Below are 25,519 nucleotides of genomic sequence, written 5' to 3' on the forward strand. Positions count from 1 at the left end.
TACCAGACACATTGTGTGCTTTTATCCTACTCTCAAGGTTTTCCAATCTGTTTCTCTAGAGTCTGCCTTTTCCCAAGAGACTCCCTTTATGGCCTCTTGTGTTTTCTTGCTTGACTCTAGATTGCTTGCCCACTAAAGCTGCTGGATAGCTATTATCCTTGACGGTCACTGCTCCCTTAGGTTAAAGGCATTGTTTTTTGAATATTGTGTCTTCCTCTTTTGCTGGGATATATGCTTAAGTAACTTTTTGAGAAAAGGTCTACTTTCTGAATCTCTTCTTTCTGAAAATGTCTGTATTCTGCCATAACACAAATTTGGTTTGAAATTGTGGCACCTAAGTACTTAGGTAAAAACTTTGGAGTCATCCCTGACTCTGTCTCACTTCATTCCCTACATCCAATTAATTCATCGACAAACCCTATTAGATTTTCCTTTAAAGTATATTCAAAATTCAGTTACTTCTTAGCACCTCCACTGCTGCCATTCTGATCTGAGCCACCATCACCTCTTAGCATCTTACTGCAGCAGTTACCTGTCTAATCTCCTGCTTCCACCAGTCTGTTGATTCCCTATGGTCTGTTTTCCACAATGGAGGCCGAGTGATTCTCTGTCGAAAACTCTTTTATTTTTTATTTTTTGTGACAGGTTCTTGCTTTGTCACTCAGGCTCTAGAGTGCAGTGGCATGATCATAGCTCACTGCAGCCTTGAACTCCTGGGCTCAAGTGATCTTCCTGTCTCAGTCTCCCAAGTAGCTGAGACTACAGGTGCACATCATTGCACACAGCTAATTTGTTTTTTTTTTTTTTTTTAGAAACAGGGTCTCACTCCGCCAGGCTGGAGTGTGTGCAGTGGCATAATCACAGCTCACCATAAACTCACTGTAAACTCCAGGGCTCAGGTGATCCTCCTGCTTCAGCTTCCTGAGTAGCTAGGACTAGAGGTGTGTGCCACCATGCCTCATTAATTTTTTAAATTTTTTGTAGAGATGGGGTCTTGCTATGTTGCCCAGGCTGGTCATGAATTTCTGGCTTCAAGTTATCCTTCTGCCTCAGCCTCCCAAAATGCTGGGATTACAGGTGTGAGCCACCAACCCTGGCAAAATTAATTAAAATTATATTTCTTCAGAACTTGAAGGCATTGTTCTTCCCATGCCTTTTAGTATCCAGTGTTACTGATGAAGTCTGATTTTTGTTCTTTTGTAGGTGACCTATTTCTTTTCTCCTGGGAAGATTTTTACAATGTTTCTTTATTCTTTGTGTTTAGAAATCTCAAAAGACCTAATCAGATCTCATTTTATTCTTTGTGTAGGACGTTTATTGTTGGCCCTTTTAGTTTGAACACTTGTATTTCCCTTCAGTGCTAGGAAGTTTTCTTCTATTCCTTTGACAATTTTCTTGTCTCTTTTTTCCCTCCTCTCTTTGGAATACTTTATTAGTTGGATGTTCTGAGTTATTCACTCATAATTCTTAATATTTTTCTTTTCTTTCATTTTATGTTCTATTATTTGGGAGGCTGCCTAGATATTTTCTAACACTTCTTTTGAAAAATTCTGGTGATCAAGTTTTTGATTTCCAGGAGCTTTTTCTTATTCACTAATTTTTGAAAATTAATATCCTGTTTTTGTTCATGAATGCACCTTTGAATCTCTTTAAGGATGCTGTTTATGATGTCTGGAATATTGTCTTTTATTACTGGAATTATCTTTGTTTACTTTCATCTCACTTTTTCAGTTTACCTTGATCTTCTTTTATTTTGCTGCAAGCTTTCTTCAGATCCTGATTATTCTAGATTTTCTATGTATTAATATTTATGTAAGAAAGTAGGTCAGAGGAGCTGGTGTTTCTATCTGCTTCACTTAAGAATGAGAAGGCTAGAATTGGTTTGGAAGCAAGTTGAAAACTGGTCATTATTCCAAGGGAGGCTCCTACAATACTGTAACAAGGAAGGCTTTACTTTTTGGTACTACTCTGTAGCACAAACATGCAGCTCTAGTCTTGTTCTGGTTCTCCTATATGGTTTGTTCAGTGTTTTTTGTAAGGAGCCTTTCTTTGCCTGGTGGTCAATGCCTGACCCATTATGCAAGAACTTGAATTCCACTGTGATTGAATTCTATGAGTAATAGGGAACTATTGTATATTCTTTTTTTTTAATTTATTTTTAATTCTGATAAAATATCTGTAATATACCATCTTAACCATTTTTAAGTATATACTTCAGTGATTTTGAATATATTCACATTATTGTACAAACATTACCACCGTCATCTCTAGAATTCTTTCTCATTTACAAAACTGAAACTCTGCCCATTAAATGATAATTTCCCATTCTTCCCTTCTTATCAGCCCCTGGCAAACCACCATTCTACTTTATGTCTCTGACTTTAATTACTCCAGGTATTTCATATAAGTAGAATCATATAGTATTTGCCTTTTTTCAAAAATTGTTTCAAGAAACACATGACATAAAATTTATTAACCATTTTTTTTTTTTTTTTTAATTTATTTTTTTTTTTGAGACAGAGTCTCACTCTGTTGCCCGGGCTAGAGTGAGTGCCGTGGCGTCAGCCTAGCTCACAGCAACCTCAAACTCCTGGGCTTAAGCGATCCTCCTGCCTCAGCCTCCCGAGTAGCTGGGACTACAGGCATGCACCACCATGCCCGGCTAATTTTTTGTATATATATATTTTAGTTGTCCATATAATTTCTTTCTATTTTTAGTAGAGACGGGGTCTCACTCTTGCTCAGGCTGGTCTCGAACTCCTGACCTCGAGCGATCCACCCGCCTCGGCCTCCCAGAGTGCTAGGATTACAGGCGTGAGCCACCGCGCCCGGCCTATTAACCATTTTTAAGCATACAGTTCAGTAGTATTAGATGTATTCACATTGTTGTGAAATAGATCTCCAGAACTTTTTCATCTTGCAAATCTGAAACTCTGTGCTCATTAAACAGTAGCCCTGTTCAGCCCCAGTCCCTGTAACTACCATTCATGCTGCTTTCTGTTTTATGAATTTGACTATTCTAGGTACCTCATATAAGTGGAATCATGTACTATTTGTCTTTTCGTGACTCGCTTATTTCACTTAGCCTAACGTCCTCAAGGTTCATCCATGTTATACTTCCTTTTTTTAGATTGAATAATATTCCATTGTATGTATATATCTCATTTTCTTTATCCATTTTGTCCAAGTTGTCAGTTGGTAGACACTTGGGTTGCTTTCACCGTTTGGGTATTATGAATAATGCTGGTATGAACATGGGTGTACATATATCTCTTTGAGACTACTTTCAGTTCTTTTGAGTATATACCCAGAAGTGGAATTGTTGGATTATATGGTAATTTTATTTTTAATTTTTTGAGGACCTACCTTATGCCATATTGTTTTGTGCCATTTTACATTCCCATTAGCAGTGAACAAGGGTTCCAGTTTCTTTGCGACTGGGTGTCGCTCTGTTGCCCAGGCTGGAGTGTAGTGGTGTGATCACAGCAGCTCACTGCAGCCTTAAACTCTCAGGCTTGCGTGATCCTCCTGCCTCATCCTCCCTAGTACCTAGGACCACAGGTATATGCCACTATGCCTGGCTGATTTTTTGTTTATTTTTTTGTAGAGATAGGGTCTTGCTGTGTTGGCCATGCTGGTTTTGAACTCCTGGACTCCAGTGATCCTTCTGCTTTGGCCTCCCAAAATGCTAGGATTACAGGCATGAGCCACTGCACCTGGCCCAATTTTTCTGTGTTGTCAACACTTGTTATTTTCTGGTTTTTTTTTTTTTTTTATAGTAACATCCATAGTGTCTTGATGGATGTGAGGTGGGTAGATTCTTGATCAGAGTCACATTTTAGCTAAACTGATTTGCTAGCCCTTTGAGAAACATATTGACATGAGAGAGAGAAGCATGGAAGCCTAGCTAGGAACTTACATTGACTTAGGTTTGCAGTAATGAGGAACTGGATTAAATGATGTAATTTTGAGAGGTGGTGGAAAAATGGAAAGAATTTATTTGAATTTAAGAAATTAAATGAGAAATGACATGAGAATGATTTTATATTTTGAAACTGAACATAGAAATGTGGAAGTAAAGGGAAGGAGAGGAAGAATAATTTGTTGATCTTTAGAGTTTTAAATGTTGGGGAATATTGTTGTACAAATTAATGCCTGACAGGGCAGCTTGAAATATGGGAGCATACGATAGATGAGAAAACAGGTCTGGAAACTTGTTTTTGTGAGAGCCATTGGGATAGAGGTCATAGTATTTTTCTTCGAAACATTCATTTCTTTTAGAAAAAAATAATCTGATGATTTTTTCCTTCTCAATTTTTTGCAGCTCTTGCAAGCTTAGGATATGAAAAGAGCTGTGTGTTGTTCAATTGTGCAGCTTTAGCTAGCCAGATTGCAGCAGATCAGAACCTGGATAATGATGAAGGATTGAAAACCGCTGCTAAGCATTACCAGGTATGCAGAAAAGTAGTTTATACATAACGATCAACACTAATTTGGATTCAATGGAAAATAATTTGAACTTAGGTTTGTAGATTCTTCTTTATACAACAGATGTTTTCTTGAAGAGTAATGCACTTTTTAAATGAATTGATTCTTAAGGTTGAAGGCTTTAGATAAAGTACCTATAGACCAGGTCTATTTTTCCTCATCATTTTATACCAAGCACCTAGCACAGTGCCTGGCACATAATAGAGGCTCAGTAAATGTTGGTTGAACAAATGATTAAGTGTATAAGATTAAATTTCAGACATTTGTGGTAAATCCCTTTTAAATCAATGATAAAAATTTGTACATTATTTTTATTTTGTTAGAGTAAGACACACCTCAGATTTTACTGGTGTCATAAAAATTAAGACCTATTCGCAAGAAAATAAAAGTTTAACTTTGAGACTTGTGGAGAGGTCATATTTAAATGTGGTCATGTTCTTAAGTTGGCCAAACCTATATTTTAGGGACTAATCATTTACTAATGTGGCATGTTATTTTGTGGCAGTTGGTTATTATTTACTCAGCTTTTATTTTTTTGTTTCAGTTAAAAGAACAGTAAATGATCATTGTTAAGTAATGTCATATAATCATGTTTTCATATTTTATATTACAGTTTACAAAGTATTTCCATGTATATTATTTAACTCTCGGATAAACCTTGTGATGTGTGTCATGTAATGCCATTCCCATTTTTCAGACGAGACTAAAGGTCAGAAGTATTAATAATGCAGTCCATTTGGGTTTCAGGTGTTCTGATTCCAAATTTCATGTCATTGCAAGTGGTCCTTCCACTGTCTCCATGAAATTTGCCTGTCTCAGAAATAGAGTCTGATGTTTCCCGTTGTTTAAGTTCAGGAGAGAGGTGAGGGGTACTGTTCTGGGAAAGTGAAAGGAAAATATACTTTAAACAAACAATGTGCTCCAAATTGTGGTTTGCCGTGCAATTTTGGATGGGCATAGATGACAAACATTATGTACACATGCGATTTCTGTTGGAGGCCATAAATGGCAAATATTTTAAAATGAGAAAATGCAGTAATATTTTATTTACTTTTCTGTTAACTGTAACTCAGTTAATTGGCATGTGAGATCTCAGAGGTCATTCTGAATTATTGAGGAAACATTCCATTCCTTGAGTGTTCACAGCAGGTCACCTGGTATCCTGGAAAGAGAACTGGTGGTATTCTACCTGGGTCCTTGTCTGTGCTGCTTGCCACTAGAAGCTTTGTGCCCCTAGACAAGTTCTTTAATCTCTTTAGGCTTCCAGTTCCTCTTCTGTAAATGAGAGACTCAGATCCCTTGCTGTCCTAGTATAAGATTCTCTTAGTTTACTAAACAAGGTCAGCTGGTCATTCCTTGCGGATACTCTAGTTTTACAATACTTCATGACTACAGAAAACATGATGTTCATTTCAATACATTTAACTTTGAGCTATCTCTGTGTAGACTACTTAATCTAATCCATGATACCTTTTAATTCCAGACTGACTGCTACTACTTTTTTCTTAACTATCATTTGTTTCATAAAAGCAAAGTTATTTTAGTATTAACTCAACAAAATATAATTGGGATGAAAGATGAAATGGGGAGCATTTCACTAGGGAGTTTTGAAGCCCAAACAGAAGTCGTTAGCATAATAATGCTGTTTCTCAGAGGACTAAGTGTATTTACTATTTGGGGTTTCACCTAAGGTACAGCATGTTTAATTATTTGAACAATGAATTTGTTTAGGACCAAAGCAAGAGCATTTCAGTAAAACATTTTAATGTTTATCCCTGCCTCTATTTTCATGTTAGTTTTGAGGTAATATATCTAAAAAATAAGCTTAATCAATTTGTCTCATTTATTGTGTTTTCCCCTGTAAATTACTTTTAATCTTTGTTAAATCTCTTATTACTCTATAGAGTTTTGGAAGGATACCTATTGTCTGTAGGTCAGATGTTTTTGATCAGTTTTGCAACAATATAAAAGTTTAAATATAGTAACTTCACTGAGTTCACATTTGAAATGATTTTCGTGTGTAGCAGTAGAAAATTAAATCTTGCCAAGTTCCTATAGATTTTAAAGAAATTTTTTTTTCCCTCCTCTAGTTTGCTAGTGGTGCCTTTTTACATATTAAAGAGACGGTTTTATCTGCCTTAAGTCGAGAGCCTACCGTGGACATATCTCCAGATACTGTTGGGACCCTCAGTCTTATTATGCTGGCACAGGCCCAAGAAGTATTTTTTTTAAAAGCTACAAGAGGTAACTCAAATTTGTCCTCCATTTTGTTGCATGTGAAAAGAAGTGATAGGCTTTTAAACTAAGAAGGTGATTAGAATATAACATGCTCAATGTAGAGCTTTCCTTAATTGTTACATGGATTATTGAAAAATTTCAGACCTCCTTTTCTGAACTTGAATGTAGGCTGTGTTTGAAGTCTTAGGGAATAGTTAGCTATTGTCTTTAAACATTAAATTCTGGAATGGTACTTATATATGTTTGTAATATGTCAGACATTTTTTTCAGCAAATATTTATTGGGTACTTACTGTGTGCCAGTCACTGTTATAGTTTCTAGATAATGTTAGCAGACAAGCAAGGGTCTTGTTTTTAGGAAGCTTCCTAGTGTGGGGGAGATAATAAGCAAGAATTAATTAGCCAGGGTAATTTCAGAGGGTAGTAATTTCTATGAAAAAATTTTGAGAATGGATTATGTGATAGTGACTGGTGGTATGGCGATGGGGTAGGGATGTAGTGGGAGTCATGCTAATTTTATTAATAGATTCATTAGTCAAGAAGGCTTTCTTTGAGGAGGTCCTGTTTAAACTTGACCTAAATGACAAGAAGGGGTCATCCAGGCAGAAGAGTCACTGGCCCTGCGAATGAGGGAATAAGAACAATTCTTACAAGGTATATAAGTTAGTATGAGAGATTGGAATATGGGCTGTATATGTAAGTACAGAGAAATTGAAAACGAGAGAGCAGTCATTATGTGGAAGAAATACAAACTAGAATAATTTTTTCTTTTAAAATAACAGCTTATATTGAGATAGAATTCATATACACTAAAATTCACCATTTTAAAGTATACAATTCAGGGTTTTTAGTATATTCACAGAGTTTTGTAGCCATCACCACTGTCTTACTGTAGAACATTATCTTCACCCCAACTGTTAGCAGTCAATCCTCATTCCCACCTTCACCCAGCTGCTGGCAACCACTAATCTAATTTCTGTCTCCTTGGATTTGCCCATGGAATAACTAAGTTTTATGCAGAAGACTTGATTTCATCAGTAAGGACTTTTTAAAATAAGTGTACAAACTTGTGATCTCAGTGTTTATACTGAGTCGTATCAGATTATCTCATATTTATTTTAATTATAATGGTTAATTTAATATTTTATTCCAGATAAGATGAAAGATGCCATCATAGCTAAATTGGCTAATCAGGCTGCAGATTATTTTGGTGATGCTTTCAAACAGTGTCAATACAAAGATACTCTCCCCAAGGTCAGTTATTGTTTTTTATAAACACTTGGGTTATTTTGCATGTGGAAGTATTTAGACATTTTTGTGTACAAGAAGCAAGTTGAAAATTATGTACTATAAAGAAATTTGAAATTTTATTAGAGACATTAGAAGAATATATTTGTAGAAATAGTTTCTAAATTTAAGATGCATGAACAGTTCTTTTATTTCTAGGGGATGCTTTTGTCTTTACCCTTTACTAAACTTGTTTTTCCAAGCTAAACTCTTTCTGGAAAACTTTGACCATCTGTTTTCAATAATTTTATCAGATCAAGGCATTATGTAGTTCTAAATCATTGGTGATTTGGTACAAGCATGTATATACTTGAGCATGTTGATTATTTACACTTTTAATTATTGTCCTGTTTTCTTAAAGATGAGTCTTAAAGCGCAAAAACAGACATAAAGGAAAAAGGAAAAGAAAACTTAAATTCATCCGATACTTTGTTTAGAATTAAATTTTGCCAACAGGGATAGAAAATTGGGCTGCTAATGAACAGCTAAGGAAAAGCAACCATCTTAAACCACATATCACAGGAAGTATTGTTTTAATGTAAACTTTTCTGAAGTGGCAATTGAAAAGACTGTTCAGTGATGATCATTTGTAAATGGCAAAGCAGATGACTAGACTAACAAGTAAATTTGGAATGATTAAAAAAGAAAACTTAGAATGAAATACATGTTTCAACTACTTTCCTTCAGAAATGTTTAAGGAATTAGTTTCATCTATATTGATAGTATATGATACTTTTTTTTTTCTCTGCTTACTAGAGATTATATATGATACTTCTTACAAGATTTTTTTGTAGAGGAGTTTATTGATTCAGAAATCTTTGTGTGTTACAAAATTGGAGACAACTTTGGGGTGAAGTAAAAATGCACATAAGTGCATCAACAGTACATGTTAGAAAATGAACAATAAGGAATTAATGTGAAGATTCCTGAGGATTTAAAATATACCAAGAGCCTAATAGAAATTTGTCCAGGACTCTTGGGTATTAATAGCCTTACTCTTAAAAAAGAGACTTGGGATCTCCTCTCATCTTTTTTTCATCTGAAAGACTTCATGTTCAGCTGCACAGTGTACCGTTACATCCCGTTGGGCCATTAGGTCAGTCCTGTCACCGAGAGAAGAATGTCACCTACAAAGACTTGGAAGCTACCTCTGCAGCATTCCTGGTATTCCTTGAAAATCTCCTGTTTAAGTACCAATTTGCTCCAGCCTTACCTTGAGAACTGGCATGAGTGCAGTTTGAGATTTAGATGTCGTTTATTTTTCCCTTTTTGCTAATAAAGCTCATAAGGTATTTTCATATTCTAGTCATAAAACTGGAATATCTGCAAGTAGTGATCCAGGAAGCTAGGAAATTATTCACTTGGAGACAGGAAAGCATACAAGGTAGTAATTTAGTTTTTGATTTTCTTATATTTTTGTCTAGACAGTGATTGTCTAGTATATTTCTTGGATTTTTTATATCTTGTACTTCCTTAACAATGAGGTTGCAAAGTATGATTTGGCATTTTTAAAAGAGCCTCTACTGATAAAACTGCTTTTCTGGTTCATGTCTTTGGATCTTTTAAAATTAATTTAGACTGGTGTTATTTTCAAAACGAATTAGCACAAAAAGACACTCTTATATCATTAGTCATAAATTTAGTGCATTTGTCTGTGATGTGTTTTTGAGGATGTGATACTGAAGTGTTAGTGTTTATATGACACTAAATCATATTTATATGGCTGAAAACATCTTTATTAGAACTCTCTTAGGATATGAATTAAAGTGAGAACTTACTTTATTGTCTTTTATCTTTTAAACATGATGAAACAGTCAGCTATAGAGCAATTTCACTAGTATATGTGAGTAGTGATGGTTTAGTTAACTCTAAGGGCTGGGTAAGGACTCATAAGAAAGCTTCTAAAGTCCTATGCTTGATATTCCTCTGTGAATGTCCATTCTACTTCTCTTTCTAATAATGCATGCTTTTCTTTCTTCCTTGTAAACAAAATGTTGACTTCATGGCTCAATTAAAGAAAATTATAAAAGCCTAAATTGGATTCAATTAATAGCTTTAGAAAACCTTAATTTTAATTGGAAGAAAACAAAATTGAATTCATAGACTGAAATCCATGTAAAATCATGTGGTCTTCTCTGTTTACACCTAATGACTAACCTATCTCTAAATCATTAATTGGGTGATTCTAATTTCTGTCTCCTTTTCCTTTTTCTTCCTGCATCCCATGTTGTCTGTGGTGGTTTGTCTGGTTGGACTCTCCCCTGGTCAGTATTTTTATTTCCAGGAGGTGTTCCCTGTCTTGGCTGCAAAGCACTGTATCATGCAGGCCAATGCTGAGTACCACCAGTCTATCTTGGCAAAACAGCAGAAGAAATTTGGAGAAGAGATTGCAAGGTTACAGGTGAGTCTTTTCGTGATAAATATTTAAGTAACTTGGATCTCCATTTTTTTTCCCAGTGAGATTCCCAACTGATCTTTATTTCTGGGTTTTCAGTTCTGTTCCATTGGTCTATGTGACTACTTTTATGCCAGTACCATGCTGTTTTGGTTACTATTGCTATGTAGCATAATTTGAAGTCGGTTAATGTCATGCCTCCAGATTTGTTCTTTTTGCTTAGGATTGCTTTGGCTATTTGTCTTTTTTTTTTTTGGTTCCAGACAAATTTTAGGGTTGTTTTTTCTAATTGTGTGAAAAATGAAGTTGGTATTTTGATAGGAATTGCATTGAATCTGTGGATTACTTTGTATAGTATGGACTTTTTAGCAATACTGCTTCTTCCAATCCATGAGCATAGGATGCTTTTTCCATTTGTGTTATCTATGATTTTTTTCATTGGTGTTTTGTAGTTCTTTTTGAAGAGATCTTTCACTTTTTTGGTTAAGTATATTACAAGGTATTTTATTATTTTTTTGCAGGTATTGTAAATGGGATTAAGTTCTTGATTTGATATTTGACTTGCTTGTTATGAGTATTTAGAAATGCTTCGGATTTATGTATGTTGATTTTGTACCCTGAGACTTTACTGAATTCATTTATCAATTCTAGGAGTCTTTTGGAGGAGTCTTTAGGGTTTTTAGGTATGGGATCATATAGTTTGTAAACAGGGATAGTTTGGCTTCTTCTTTTCCAATTTGTATCCCCTTTATTTCTTTCTCTTGCCTGATTGCTCTGGCTAGGACTTCTAGTACTATATTGAATAGAACTGGTGAAAGTGGGCATCCTTATCTTGTTCCAGTTCTTAGGGGGGATACTTTCAGCTTTTCCCCATTCAGTACGAGGTTGGCTGTGGGTTTGTTACATGGCTTTTATTATTTTGAGATATGTTTCTTCTGTGCCTAGTTTGTTGAGGGTTTTTATCATGAAGCAATGTTGGATTTTGTTGAATGTTTTTTGTGCATCTATTGAAATGATCATGATTTTTGTTTTTAATTCTGTTTATGTGGTGAATCACATTTATTGACTTCTGTATATATTTAACCATCTTTGCATCCCTGGAATAAAACCCACTTGATCATGGTGAATTATCTTTTTTTTTTTTTTTTTTTTGAGACAGAGTCTCACTCTGTTACCCTGGCTAGAATGCAGTGGTGTCATCACAGCTAACTGCAACCCCAAACTCCTGGGCTCAAGCCATCCTCCTGCCTCGGCCTCCCAGAGTACAGGATTACAGGCATGAGCACTGCACCTGGCTGTGAATTATCTTTTTGATGGGCTTTTGGATTGAGTTTGCTATTATTTTGTTGAGGATTTTCACATCTATGTTCATCAAGGATATTGATCTGTAGTTTTGTTTTTTTGTTGTGTCTTTTCCTGGCTTTGGTATCAGGGTAATACTGGCTTTGTAGAATGAGTTAGGAAGGATTCCCTCCTTTTCAGTGGAACAATTTCAGTAGGATAGGTACCAGTTCTTCTCTGTAGGTCTGGTAGAATTTGGCTGGGAATCCATCTGGTCCTGAGCTTTATTTTTTATTTGTGGGAGATTTCTTATCACTGATTAAATCTTGCCTGTACAGTATTGGTCTGTCCTGGATTTCTATTTCTTCCTAATTCAAGCTTGGGAAGTTGCGTGTTTCTCAAGATTTATCCATTTCCTCTAGATTTTCTGGTTTGTGTGCATAGAGGTGTTCTTGGTAGTTTCTGGTGATCTTTTGTATTTTTGTGGTATCACTTGTAATGTCTCCTTTTTAATTTCTGATTGAGCTTATTTGAATCTTCTCTCTTCTTTTCTTGGTTAATCTAGGTAGTGGCCTATTGATTTTGTTTATCTCTGCAAAGAACCAACTTATTGTTTCGTTGATCCTTTGTATTTTTTTTGTTTCAATTTCGTTTAGTTCTCTGATTTTTGTTATTTCTTGTCTTTTGCTAGCTTTTGGCTTGTTTGGTCTTGTTTTTCTAGTTCCTTGAGATGTGACATTAGGTTGTTAATTTGTAATCTTTCTGTCTTTTTGATGTAGGCATTCAGTGTTATAAAATTCCCTCTTAGCACTGCTTTTGCTATGTTCTAGTGATTTTGATAGCTTGTGTTGCCATTGTCATTCAATTCAAAACATTTTTTTTATTTCCATCTTGATCTTGTCATTGACCCAAAGATCATTCAGCAGCATGACTTTTGTTTAATTTCTATGTATTTGTATGGTTTTGAGAGTTCCTCTTGGAATTGATTTCTAGTTTCATTCCACTGTGGTTTGAGAAGATACATGGTATGATTTTGACTTTTTTAAAATTTGCTGAAACTTGTTTTGTGGCTTAAAATATCATCAGTCTTGGAGAATGTTCCATGTGCTGATGAGAGGAATATATATTTTGCATTTTTTTGTGAATGTTCTGTAAATGTCTGTTAGGTCCATTTGTTCTGATGTCTCATTTAAGTTCCAGTGTTTCTTTGTTAATTTTCTGCCTTGATGATGTGTCCAGTTCTGTCAGTGGAGTGTTGAAGTCGCCTACTATTATTATGTTGCTGTTTATTTCTTTTCTTAGGTCTAATAGTATTTATTTGTTTTATGAATCTGGGAGCTCTGGTGTTAGGTGCATACTTATTTAGGATTGTTATACCTTCTTATTGAATTGATCCCTTTATCATCGTATTGTGACCATCTTTGTCTTTTTTTTACTATTGTTGATTTAAAGTCTGTTTAATCAGGTGTAAGAGTAGCTACTCTTATTTGCTTTTGGTTTCCATTTGTGTGGAATATTTTTTTCCACCCCTTTACCTTGAGTCTGTGAGAATCTTTATGAGTTAAATGGGTTTCTTGGAGACAGCAGATATTTGGGTTATGTTTTTTAATTTATTCCACCAATCTTTATTTTTTACTTGGGGCATTTAGGCCATTTGCGTTCACTGTTAATATTGATAAGTAAGATACTGTTCCAGTCATGTTGATTGTTACCAGTTGCTTTTTACTCTCTCTTGTGTTACTGTTTTGTAAGACCTGTGAGTTTTTATTTTTGAGTGTTTTTATACTGGTGAGTATCGATTGTTCTTTTCAGTTTTTGAAGTGCTTTTGAGCATTTCTTGTAGGGCAAGTCTTGTGATGACAAATTCCCTTAGCACTTGCTTGTCTGGGCAAGACTTTATTTCTCCTTCACTTATGAAACTTAGTTTTGCAGGATACAAAATTCTTGGCTAACAGTTTTTTTTTTTAAGAAGACTAAAGATAGGACCCCAATCTCTTCTGACTTGTAAGGTTTGTGTTGAGAAGTCTGCTGTTAGTCTGATGGATTTTCCTTGTAAGTTGATACAAAGGAAAACCCTTGATGTTTTCATCTCATGGCTTGCTTTATAGGAGTTTGTCCTTCACACTGACTTTGGCCAGCCTGATGACTATGTATGTGCCTTGGTGATATCACTTTTGCAATGAATCTCCGAGGTGTTCATTGACCTTCTTGTATCTGGATATCTAAATCTCTACCAACATCAGGGAAGTTTTCCTCAATTATTCCCTCAAATAGATTTTCCAGGCCATTTCCTTTTTCTTCTCCCTCAGGGCTACCTATGATTCTTTTATTTGGGTGCTTTACAAGATTCCATATTTCTCAGAGACTTTGTCTCTCTTGATTCTTCATTATTTATTTTTGATGGACTAGGTTAATTTGAAAGAGTTGTCTTTAAGCTCTGAAATTCTTTCTTCTGCTTAGCCTATTCTTAAAACTTTCTACTGTGTTTTGTATTTCTCTAAATGGATTTTTCATTTCCAGAAGTTCTATTTTTTTTTTTTAATATGTCTATCTCTGTAGTAAATTTTTCATTCATTTCCTGAATTATTTTTCTGGTTTCTTTGAGTTGGTTTTCCTTTTTCTCTTGCATCTCATTGAACTTCCTTGCAATCCATATTTGGAATTCTTTCTGTGTCATTTCAGTATTTTCATTTACTAGAAAGCTACTGTGATCCTTGGTGGGGGCTCCTTTTGCTCTGTTTTTTGGGATTTCTGGTGCTCTGGAGTTCTTGCACTGATTCCTTCTGATCTGGAGCAACTGTCACTTCTTGTTTTTGAATTTTATTTTGTTTGGATGGGACTTTCTTCCCCCCTCATTTTTAAGGGTGTGCCTATAGCGTATATTGGGTGCAAAGGTGATGGCTGGAAGCTGTCTTGGTTATGCTCAGCAGTGGCTAGTGATGGTGGGGTTACTTGCAGGATTGCTGCTCATGGCTTGTCACAGCTGGAGCGCTGTGGTCGTGGTCACAGCAGTGCCTTCCTCCTTGTCCTGTTCATTTCATTCTTAACCACTTTAGTATGTAACTCTAGTAGACACAGGTAAAAAAAATTTAAATCACAGTGCCATTATCTATCCCATCTAGCAAAATAATATTAATGTGAATGAATAATTAGTATTCATAATTCAATAGTATCCAAATCTGGTTTAGTTTTCCCTGATTTTTTTCTCAGGGTGTTGATTTGTTCAAATTGGATCCACACAAAATCCTTATATTGCATTTGGTTGATATGTTTCCTAAATCTTTAATTTGTTGTAGCCTCTTCCTTCCCAACTTTTATGTTGCATTTTCCTTACTCTTTCTTGTAGTGTATGTTTCTTACTGTGATTTCTGTGATATGTATTCTCCCTTTTGCTTCTTGTATAAATGTCTCAGTATCTTTCTTAAATGTATTTGTATTTTTCTATATTTTCTTTCTGGAGTTCTGTCATTTCCTGTTTCACATTGTCCTGCTATCTAGCTATCATCCACTGTTCTCTGGACCATCTAGTTCTCTTTCATATTTTGTGTTCTTTTTGTACTGTGATTGTGTTCTTAAGTGTTTTAGTTTATTTCACTTTTTAGCATGCTGTTTTCATCTACTTTGTGGCAGTATTTCTTTGGATGAGCTTTCATTGTTTATTGAACAGATATACTGCTCATTTTCATTTTTTTCCTTATGATTTTGTTTTTGGTATTGCAGTAGATGAGATGCCTTTTCAGTTACTTGTGTTTAAATGAGATTGATTTTACTGGAGGTTCCTGGGTGGGGTAATGGACCTGGGTAGCTTTCCAAGCATCATTGTGTAAGGGCTTCCACCTCAGCCCCACTTCTCTGGCTCTCAAAGCCTGGCCTGCTTTAGGAAGGATTCCACCTCTGTACCTGTGCTTCCCTGAATTCCTCACAGCTTTTGCATTTCAAATTGATGCATCTACTTTTAGAGTTTGTATTCTGCTGGCATTTTCTGAGTGCTCACCCCCCTTTCTCTTCCCTTGCCCACTTTTCAATCCTCCTTTTTTTCTCCTTCCCCTAGAAACCCTGCCTTTTAATTAATCTACCTCTTGCTCTCAGCAACTATCTCTTGGGTTGAGGCCCCTTAGCACTCCATTTTTCCTGTGGCCGCCTGGTGGCTTGACATGGGCTTTTCTTTTATCATCAGTTGGCTAGTGCGTTCTCATCCTGTTTGATTGTTTTCAGATTTGCTTACAGTATTAATAGTTTACACCCAGGGTGTCCCCCTCAGCACATAACTATGGTTCGAGTACCAATTTTGCTATTTGGGAGAATAGTTGACCACATTTACAAAACAAATTGATTTACAAATTTAAAAAGAGATTTTAAATTTCCCATTTCCCAGTTTACACTAAACATGTAGCTTTTGTTTTGTTTTGTTTATCCTTATTTCTTTGTAGTTTTGTATTGATCTTATATATATTCTTTTAAAATTTATTCCTGGATATTTTGTCTTTCTGTTGCTAGTAACAATGGGTTTATTTCCTCTGTTATCTCTTCAAATTAGTGGTTATTTGTATTTGCTATGTTGATTTTGTATCCAGACTACCTCTCTCATTATTTAGAATAGTTTAGTTGATTCTCTTAGGTTTTTCTGGTGTACAATACAAATATGACACCTGTAAAAAATAATTTTTTCCTTTTGTTTTCTAAAGTTTATACCTCTTATTTCATCTTTTGTCTAATTATTTTGACATATCTGTGGTCATGATCCTGGTGATCTTTGATTTCTGTTCTACGAATGTTAACATCTTTTTACTAAGCATGATAGCAGCTTTGGAGGTTAATATTTTTAGCATGTTAAGGAATTGTATATCTATTTCTGTTTTACTAACACTTAAAGAATATTGAATTTTATCAAAAACTTTTTCAAGGTGTATGGAGATATTTGATTTTTTTTAACTTAAATCTATTCTGGAAAATTACATAAGTAGATTTACTGTTATTAAACCATTTTTGTATTCTTGTAATTTTGGTGTTTTAGACTTGTTTTATCTCCTCATCTGGTCATTTTATATACATAGGTGTTTTCTGTATGCCTGAGAATATTATATGTTCTCTAATTGTAGAGTCCAGGGTTCTCCAAGTCTGGTAAATAAAACTCATTAGTTTTGTTTTTCAAATCATCTATAATCTTATAGATTTTGGTCCAGCTATTGCTGAGACAGGAGCATTAAAATCCTCCCGTTTGGTGAAGGGTAGGCTTATCAATTTCTCATTATAATTGTTTATATAGATAGAGGCTATTAAATGGAAAATCTAAGGAGTCTTGTGTCTTTCTGGCAAATTGGCAAATATTAAAACATTATGTATTGAATTTATCCCCAACAATGCTTTTGGCCTTATTGTCTATTTTATCTGATGTTACTATACCTAACACTACCTAAGTAATATAATTTGAGACTTAAATTTGTGTGAGGCATATGCTCATCATATAAGGCTAAACTTTAAAAAAAAATTTTCGTATTGATGCTGGAATGACAGGCTACTTTGTTGACTTTCTATGTTGTTGGATAATGTTTTTCTTTTTTTTTTTTTTTTGAGACAGAGTCTCACTCTGTTGCCAGGGCTAGAGTGCTGTGGTTTCAGCTTAGCTCACAGCAACCTCAAACTTCTGGGCTTAAGTGATCCTTCTGCCTCAGCCTCCCATGTAGCTGGGACTACAGGCATGCGTCACCATGCCCAGCTATTTTTTTCTATATATTTTTAGTTGTCCAGCTAATTTCTTTCTATTTTTTTTTTTTTAGTAGAGACAGGGTCTGGCTCTTGCTCAGGCTGGCCTCGAACTCCTGGGCTCAAACGATCCACCTGCCTCAGCCTCCCAGCATGCTAGGATTACAGGCGTGAGCCACTGCGCCCGGCCTGTTTGGTAATGTTTTTCAAATCCACCCTTCACTGAAGGTATAGCCCTTTGAGGTTCCTGCTTACAGGTGAGGGAGTGAAGGACGTGCATCTCAGTTCTCTGTCGTGTGTGATTTCAAGAACCTTGTGTCAGGTCTCCATGAGAGTTTTTAGTAAATTTTAATTGCTAGTTCTTTGAGTTACAGAAATAACCTAATAGGCAGCTTTCCTCAATTTCAGTTTATACTGATTGGCCCATGGATTTCTTTTACTATCGTGGTAATTCACCAATGTGTTTAAAGGGATGTCTGCTATGTATTATCCTTCAATTTTTGGCTATTTTGTGATGGGAGAATTTCCAGTTTATCGTGTCAGTCACATTGCTGGAAATGCAAGTCCTCGAAGTAAGGATTTTTTTTTTTTTTTTTTTTAAACCAATGCTGGACTACTTGGTGGTGGAGAAAGAAAGAAAATGTTGTCTCTTTTTTTGATTTTTTTTCTTTTTAGCATGCAGCAGAATTGATTAAAACAGTGGCATCTCGCTATGATGAATATGTCAATGTGAAAGATTTTTCTGACAAAATCAACCGTGCCCTTACTGCAGCAAAGAAGGATAATGACTTCATATATCACGATCGAGTTCCAGACCTTAAAGATCTAGAGCCTATTGGCAAAGCCACACTTGTGAAGTCTACCCCAGTCAATGTGCCCATCAGCCAGAAATTTGTTGGTATGTCAGTTATTCAGCTACGCTTTACTCTTACTCATCTTTTCTCCAGTTTAATCTGTATTTTGTAGCTAAAATACAAGTTACTATTTTATGTTTTGAATATAATTTGCATTCATTTTGTTCTTGAATGTGAGAATAAAAATTGTATTGTAACTCCAGTGAATTTTTAAGAGGGAAAGTAAGTGATAATAAAATGTGTGTACAGCAGAGTCAGAAAACTTGAACTTGTGTGTTTGAATAATGATTAAGACTTTAGTGCTTGTTGGCTGGGTTTGGTGGCTCATGCCTGTAATCTTAGCAGGTTGATAGGCTGAGCTGGGAGGATCACTTGAGCCCAGGAGTTCAAAACCAGCTTGGGTAATAGCGAGACCCCATCTCTATAAAAAATAGAAAAATTACCTGGGTGTGGTGGCACTCGCCTGTAGTCCCAGCTACTGTGGAGGCTGAGGCAGGAGGATCGCTTGAGCCCAGGAGTTTGAGGCTGTAGTGAGCTATGATCACACCACTGCGTTCTATCCTAGGCAGAAGAATGAGACTCTGTCTCAGGAAAAAAAAAAACCAAAAAACCAACCAAAAAGACTTCAGCACTTGTAATTTTGTTAATAACATTTGTTATATTATTTAAGGTGCTGCCATTAAAGATAAACATGCATACATATTTCTTTAAACATGTTAACTCCTGCAGTCATATTGGTATCAGCTAAATAAATGTTATACCATAAATATATCTAGTATTATGAGAGCCTTTAGCTGAGATCTGAAGGATAACATTCTGTCATTGGGAAAGGATGAATTTTTAGCAAACGCAAAGTGTTTACCATGTGACAGGAACTCTTTTAAGCACTTTACAAATATTAGCTCATTTATTTCTTACGACAACCCCAAGAGATAGGTACTGTTATTATCCCTATTTGACTGATGAGGATACTCGTGCACATAGTGGTTAAGTAATTTGCCCAAGGTCACATAGCTAGGAAGTGGTAGAGCCAGAAATTAAATCCTGCCACTGTGACCTACTCAGTCAATTTAATCAACAAAGGAACAGTGTCACCGAAGATTTTTCGAACTCAATGGCAGACACATCTTAAAAAGTTAAAGAAAATTAAGTTCAAAGAAAAAACTTTTCATTGTTGCCATTGTCCATGAATATAGTGATCTAAAAATTCTCTTTATCATTATACTTTTAATAGTGATTTAGTTTTGATCTTTAAATATTTGTAGACTGAATACTAGAAAGAAAATATGAATAGTCACTTTTACAATTTGAGTTTTTGTCTTAAAATTTTATTGTAATTTCCCTTCCTAATTTTAGATCTATTTGAGAAGATGGTTCCCGTGTCAGTACAGCAGTCTTTAGCTGCCTATAATCAGAGGAAAGCTGATTTGGTTAACAGATCGATTGCTCAAATGAGAGAAGCCACTACTTTGGCAAATGGGTAGGTAGAGCTTAACTTTCATAAATTGATCTCTAAAGTTCTAAAGTTTTCTTTGGTTATTCTTTAGTTTATGAACATTTTAGTTTTCTGAGCTTATTTATTTATTCAGTTTTAATTTTTAAATTTTTAAATTTTAATTTTTTTTTCAGAGTATTACGGGGATACAAATGCTTTGGTTACATAAATTGCCTTTGCACTGTTTGAGTCAGAGCTACAAGCATGCCCATCCCCCAGACAGTGCCCACTGCATCCTTTAAGTGTGAATTTACCCATCCCCTCCTCCTCGGCATTCACTTTAAATTTCTCCAAAAAATGAACAATGGAAGCAGTAAACGTCAGTTCACTTGAGTCGACACAATGAACTTTTAGTTAAATGAAATTTTGCAATAGCCCCTGAGGTAGCCAGCCTCCGAGATGGCCCCCAAGGATCCCCACCTCCTTGTGTTCTCATTCTTGCACAGTCCCTTCCATGTGATCTCAGGGTTGGTCTGTGTGGCTGATGATAGAATGTGGCACAAGTCGGGGTCTGTCACTTCTGGGATTAGATTATAAAAGACACAGTAGCTTCTGTTTTGCTCTCACTCTCTTATGACTCACGAGGGGGGAGCTGACTGCCATGTTTTGAGGACACTCAGTGGCCCTGTGGCATGGCCTAAGTGGAGAATTGAAGACTCCAGCCAAAAGTCACATGGTGAGTCTGTTTGCAGGCAGGACCTCCAGTGCCAGGGAAGGTTTCAGTTTGGCGGCAGCCTCATGAGAATCCCTGAGCTGGAACCACCCGGCAAAGTCATTCCTGGAATTCTGAGCCTCAGAAACTCTGAGATAATCAATGTCTGTTGTTAGCCACTGAGTTTTGGGGTAATTTGTAACTACTCCCAATAGATAACTGAACTCTCTGAGCCTCAGTATCTCGTATACTACAATAAAATTTTAACCAAACTATATTTTATAGGTTAAAAAAATATTAGTCACAGACTTTGATGTAATTTTTAAGCCCCATATTTAATATATTTATAGTTGATAGATCCATCTTTTAAAAAATTTTCTCAGTTGATTAAATTCAGATACTAAAAGATTTTTTACAGAACTAGAAAATTGCTGCCTTAATATCCAACACTCAAGCAAATTGTGTATATCAAAGAAGGACTGGGCTCAACCAAGAATCAAAATCTGGATCCATATCAGAAGAGCAAGGAAAAGAAAGGGATTCCACAGAACTAAAAGCTTCACTGTTGGCCTTTTATTTAGCTGGGTCTCTGCAGGACATAATCTCTTATGTCACATGCTGATGGCAGGTCCAAAGCACTGCTGTCCTCTGACTGGCTGTTTGGAGTGGCTTCCTGGGCCACCATAGTCCTCCCAGCAGCAGAAAGAGCCAGAACTTGGAAGCGCAGGTGCCATCTTTGTTATGAGGAAAGTGAGATTTGAAAGAAAATCACTGGAACCAACCTTGATGTGGGCAGACAAGGGCAATCTAGTTTTCTGGGCTTATAGCTAAATGTCAAGTGTATATATAATAAAATAGCAAATGTAGACATGCGCACACAAAACACATACATTTCTTGAGGACACTGTATTTAGTAAGCCCTGGCAAATATATTATAGTTGAAGGAAATTTAATTACAGAAACAAGGCGAGAATATTTGACTACTGGTTTGTATTTTAAGAGCTATTTATTTGTGGGAAATGAGAAGTTGAAATGAACTCTTTAAGATACATAGTGCATTTATTATTTGGAACTTATTTTTCTGCTTCTCGTGAATTGAAGACTAAGAAAATAATTCATTGGTTTAAAAAAAATTCTAAGTATAATTTGCACACAATAAAATACACCCACTCTAAGTGTACAGTTCAGTTAGTTTTGATAAATGTATGTACCCATGTAATAACTATCGCCACCACTGCAATCAGGATATTTTTTACTTAACCACTCTATGCATGAGTATTACCTTAAAGTATTCTCTCATGCCTCGTTTCCTTCAGTCTCTCCTCTCCAGGCCCTTGGCCACTCTGCTCCCTGATCTGCTCCCTGTCAGTTTTACTTTTTATACAGTTTAATATAAATGTAATCATTATAGCATGTACAGTATGTATATTACAGTTTATAGTACGTTACAGTATTGTTACAGTATATATAGTATGCAATACTTGTGGTATGTACAGTATCTACTCAAAATGTGTTTGGCTTCTTTCACTTAGCATGGTGTTTTTGAGATTCATCTTTGTTTTGTATATGAGTTTTATTCTTTTTATTCCGTTTTGTGGTCATACAACAGTTTATTCTTTCACCTGTTGATGGACATTTTGTTGCTTTGAACATTCATTTCTAAATCTTTGTGTGGACATGTTTTAGTTCTCTTGGGTAAATACCTAGGAGTAGATTTGCTGTGTTGTACAGTTAGTGCATGTTTACTTTATATGAAATTGCCAGATTGTTTTCCAAAATGGTTGTTCCATTTTGTGTCCCCATCTACACTGTTTGAGAAATATAGTTGCTCTGCATCCTTATCAGCTGTCAGCACTTACTACCATCCGTCTTTTTAGTTTTAGCCATTCTAGTGTGTGTGTAGCAGTAGGTCACTGTGGGTTTGATTTTTATTCTGCTAATTACTAATCATACTGAACAACTTCTCACAGGCTTATTAGCCATTCGTATATCTTTTGTGAAGTGTCTATTGAAATATTTTTCTCATTTTTAAAATTGAGTTTTTCTTAATTATCTTTAAAGAGCTCTTTACATATTTTAGAGGCAAGTCCTTTGTCAGATATATGTAATTAAGGATATAGTTGACCCCTGAACAATGCAAGGGTTGAACTCCTTGAGCTTAAGGGATCCTTCCACCAGTTTCCTGAGTGGCTGGGACTGTAGACGTGTTCCATCATGCCAGGCTTAGTGTATAACTATTGACTCTCCCCAAACCCAACTACTGATAGCCTACTGTTGACTGGAAGTCTTACCAATAACATAAACAGTTTAACATGTATTTTTTTTTTTTTTTTTTTTTTTTTTTTTGAGACAAAGTCTCACTCTGTTGCCCAGGCTAGAGTGCCGTGGCGTTAGCTTAGCTCACAGCAATGTCAAACTCCTGGGCTCAAGCAATTCTACTGCCTCAGCCTCCCGAGTAGCTGGGACTATAGGCATGGGCCACCATGCCTAGCTAATTTTTTCTATGTATTTTTAGTTGTCCAGCTAATTTCTTTTTTCTTTTTCTTTTTTTTAGTAGAGATGGGGTCTCGCTCTTGCTCAGGCTGGTCTCGAACTCTTGAGCTCAAATAATCTGCCCTCCTCGGCCTCCCAGAGTGCTAGGATTACAGGCATGAGCCACCATGCCCAGCTTAACATGCATTTTGTATCTTGTGTGTATTATATACTGTATTCTTAAAGTGAGCTAGAAGAAAATCATGAGGAAGAGAAAGTATATTTACTATTCATTAAGTGAGAATGGATCATCATAAATGTCTTCATCTTGTTTTCACATTGAGTAGGCTGAGGAGGAGGAGGAAGAGGGGATGGTCTTGCTGTCTCAGGGGTGGCAGAGATGGGAGAAAATCCATGTGTAACTGGACCCGTGTAGTTCAAACCTGTGTTGTTTGAGGGTCAACTGTATTTTCTCCTAGTCTGGCTTGCCTTTTCATTTTTTCAGTTTTGATGAATGCATGGATTTTTGACATTTTTCTTCAAGAAAGCAACATAAATTTAGTATTTGATTAAAAGGCAGTCTGAGTTTTTAGAGAGCTTATTTTCTGAGGAGTTCATAGTATTATATCATTTTATTTACCTTTTTGTCTTTAAATAGTAGATAGGGATAAGTTCCCCCTTCCCCATTATGTATATAAAATAACTGAGGAATCGTTATTGTGCCACAAAACTGAGAACAAATGAAGATTCTGTAATGAATACTTAGATCACCTATGTTCTGATGACATTTTGCCTAGATGATAATGAAATTATAACTTTTGTGTATTATTTCTGATTTGTTGGTGATGATACAACACTCTAAAAGTGTGACAAAAGACTGCTTTTTTTAACATAGAATTTTTTTTAATTAGATTGAAAGAAATTTGAACTGTAAGCCAAAGATATCTAGTATATTTTAATACTGTTGTAGTTTTTCTTACTTTTTAGCTTTTAAGTCTGAATTGTAAACTTCAGTGTAAAATGTTAATATAAAATTTAGTGATTTTGGCTTGATTTTACCATCACTGATTTTCTGGATTTTTTTTCCCCTTTATTTTTGCTTTATTTTTCTATTAATAGGGTTTATCCACTTTTTCTGGGAGCTAATTCAATTGCCATTGGTTTGGATATAGGAGTTAATATAGTATCTCATTTTTTCAGGGTGTTGGCTTCCCTTAATCTTCCAGCAGCCATTGAAGATGTGTCAGGAGATACTGTACCTCAGTCTATATTGACTAAGTCCACCTCTGTGATTGAACAGGGAGGCATCCAGACTGTTGATCAGTTGATCAAAGAACTACCTGAACTATTACAACGAAATAGAGAAATCCTAGATGAGGTATGTTTTAAAAGATTTGCTTTTCAAGTAAAAACACTGTGATCCCTTGATATTCAGCAGAAATCGGGACTGGAAACTTCCTCCTATTGGTTTTCACAGAGTAGTATTCATCACCTTGGCAGATTTACTGTGGCCCCGAGCCTGCCCTTCAGCCTCAAGAGGAATTCGGTTGAGTGAGAATGGGTTCATTTTTGTCTTAATGGTAAATAAATGCACATTCATGAAACTCATGTGGCCACTGTGTAAAACTAGAATACTATAAGGAATTACTGTTACACAAAGTGCTTAGGGCCTTCATAATTAATGATTTATTTTGTACATAGATCAGGTTTCTTAGTGGTCATGGACTCAGACACAGAAAGGCCATCAGATGTTTTATAAGGCTACTGCATCCATCTTCCAGTAGAGATGACGTTTTATCAATAAGAATGAAACACTCTTTAACATTTTTTGGCTAAAGCCAACTGTTAGCCAATGTTATTCTCCTTTTATTGTGCCTTCACCTCTTCCCCATAATTGATACATTTCTTTCTTTAGCTATAAATACATTTGAACTGGTTATATGGGCTTTTGCCAGTTTAGAGGTCATTTTGTATCATTTAGATGACTTCTCTTATCAATGCTTTAATCCATGATGTTTTGATTTGTCAGTTAACCTTAAGAGGATATTGTATTTACCTCATTTCCAAGTACTTTGGGGCAGGCACAGAGTACTTAAGTACTTATGACTGTAAATCTTGTGAATGAGAATATTTGCCTCCCAGGGTTATTTAGAGGATTAGTTAGGCTAAAAGAGAGAAATGCCTAGCCTTTGGGACACATAGGATGTACTTAATAAGTTATAGCTATTATTACTATTATGTTACTATTATGATAATATTCCAGTTATAACTGTTATGATGATGAGGTGATGGTTGTTATTTACCTTTCAATGCAAATCAGCATTTAAAAAAGGTTAGGGTAGAAATTTACTGCCTTACTGGCTTGAGGAAATTGCTATTCATGAGGGGTTCTACATTAATTATATAATTAACACTCACCAACATTATTTATATAGATACAGTCAATAATCAGAAAAACTAAAGCAAACAGGATTGGGTGTTACATAATTCAGTACTAAAGCTGTGATGTGTTTTTTAGAAATGCAGAATCTCGGGTCTCACCTCAGACCTACTCTGTCAGAATCCTCTTCTTTTTTTTAAAAAAAATTTTTTTAGAAACAGGATCTGTTGCCCAGGCTGGAGTACAATGGCCCCATCTTAGCTTAGTGTATCCTT

General features: G+C 35.6%; 1 protein-coding gene and 1 pseudogene across 2 annotated transcripts in view; one reads left to right on the top strand and one right to left on the bottom strand.

The window, feature by feature from the left end:
- PDCD6IP (programmed cell death 6 interacting protein) overlaps window positions 1-25,519 on the top strand; it is a 69,373-nt gene that overhangs the window by 17,619 nt on the left and 26,235 nt on the right. Inside the window, exons 4-10 of one of the 2 annotated variants that reach the window (XM_069473382.1) lie at window positions 4,325-4,452; window positions 6,579-6,732; window positions 7,879-7,979; window positions 10,282-10,413; window positions 18,067-18,289; window positions 19,602-19,725; window positions 24,065-24,242. In XM_069473382.1, the coding sequence (XP_069329483.1) occupies window positions 4,325-4,452; window positions 6,579-6,732; window positions 7,879-7,979; window positions 10,282-10,413; window positions 18,067-18,289; window positions 19,602-19,725; window positions 24,065-24,242 (1,040 nt within the window). The remainder of the gene's footprint in view (window positions 1-4,324; window positions 4,453-6,578; window positions 6,733-7,878; window positions 7,980-10,281; window positions 10,414-18,066; window positions 18,290-19,601; window positions 19,726-24,064; window positions 24,243-25,519) is intronic. The other variant, XM_069473381.1, reaches the window with a different exon arrangement.
- Window positions 20,861-21,077, bottom strand: LOC138387764 (shieldin complex subunit 1 pseudogene; annotated as a pseudogene).

The sequence above is a fragment of the Eulemur rufifrons genome, chromosome 7 (assembly GCF_041146395.1).
Source record: "Eulemur rufifrons isolate Redbay chromosome 7, OSU_ERuf_1, whole genome shotgun sequence".
NCBI classification, from domain to species: Eukaryota; Metazoa; Chordata; class Mammalia; order Primates; family Lemuridae; genus Eulemur; species Eulemur rufifrons.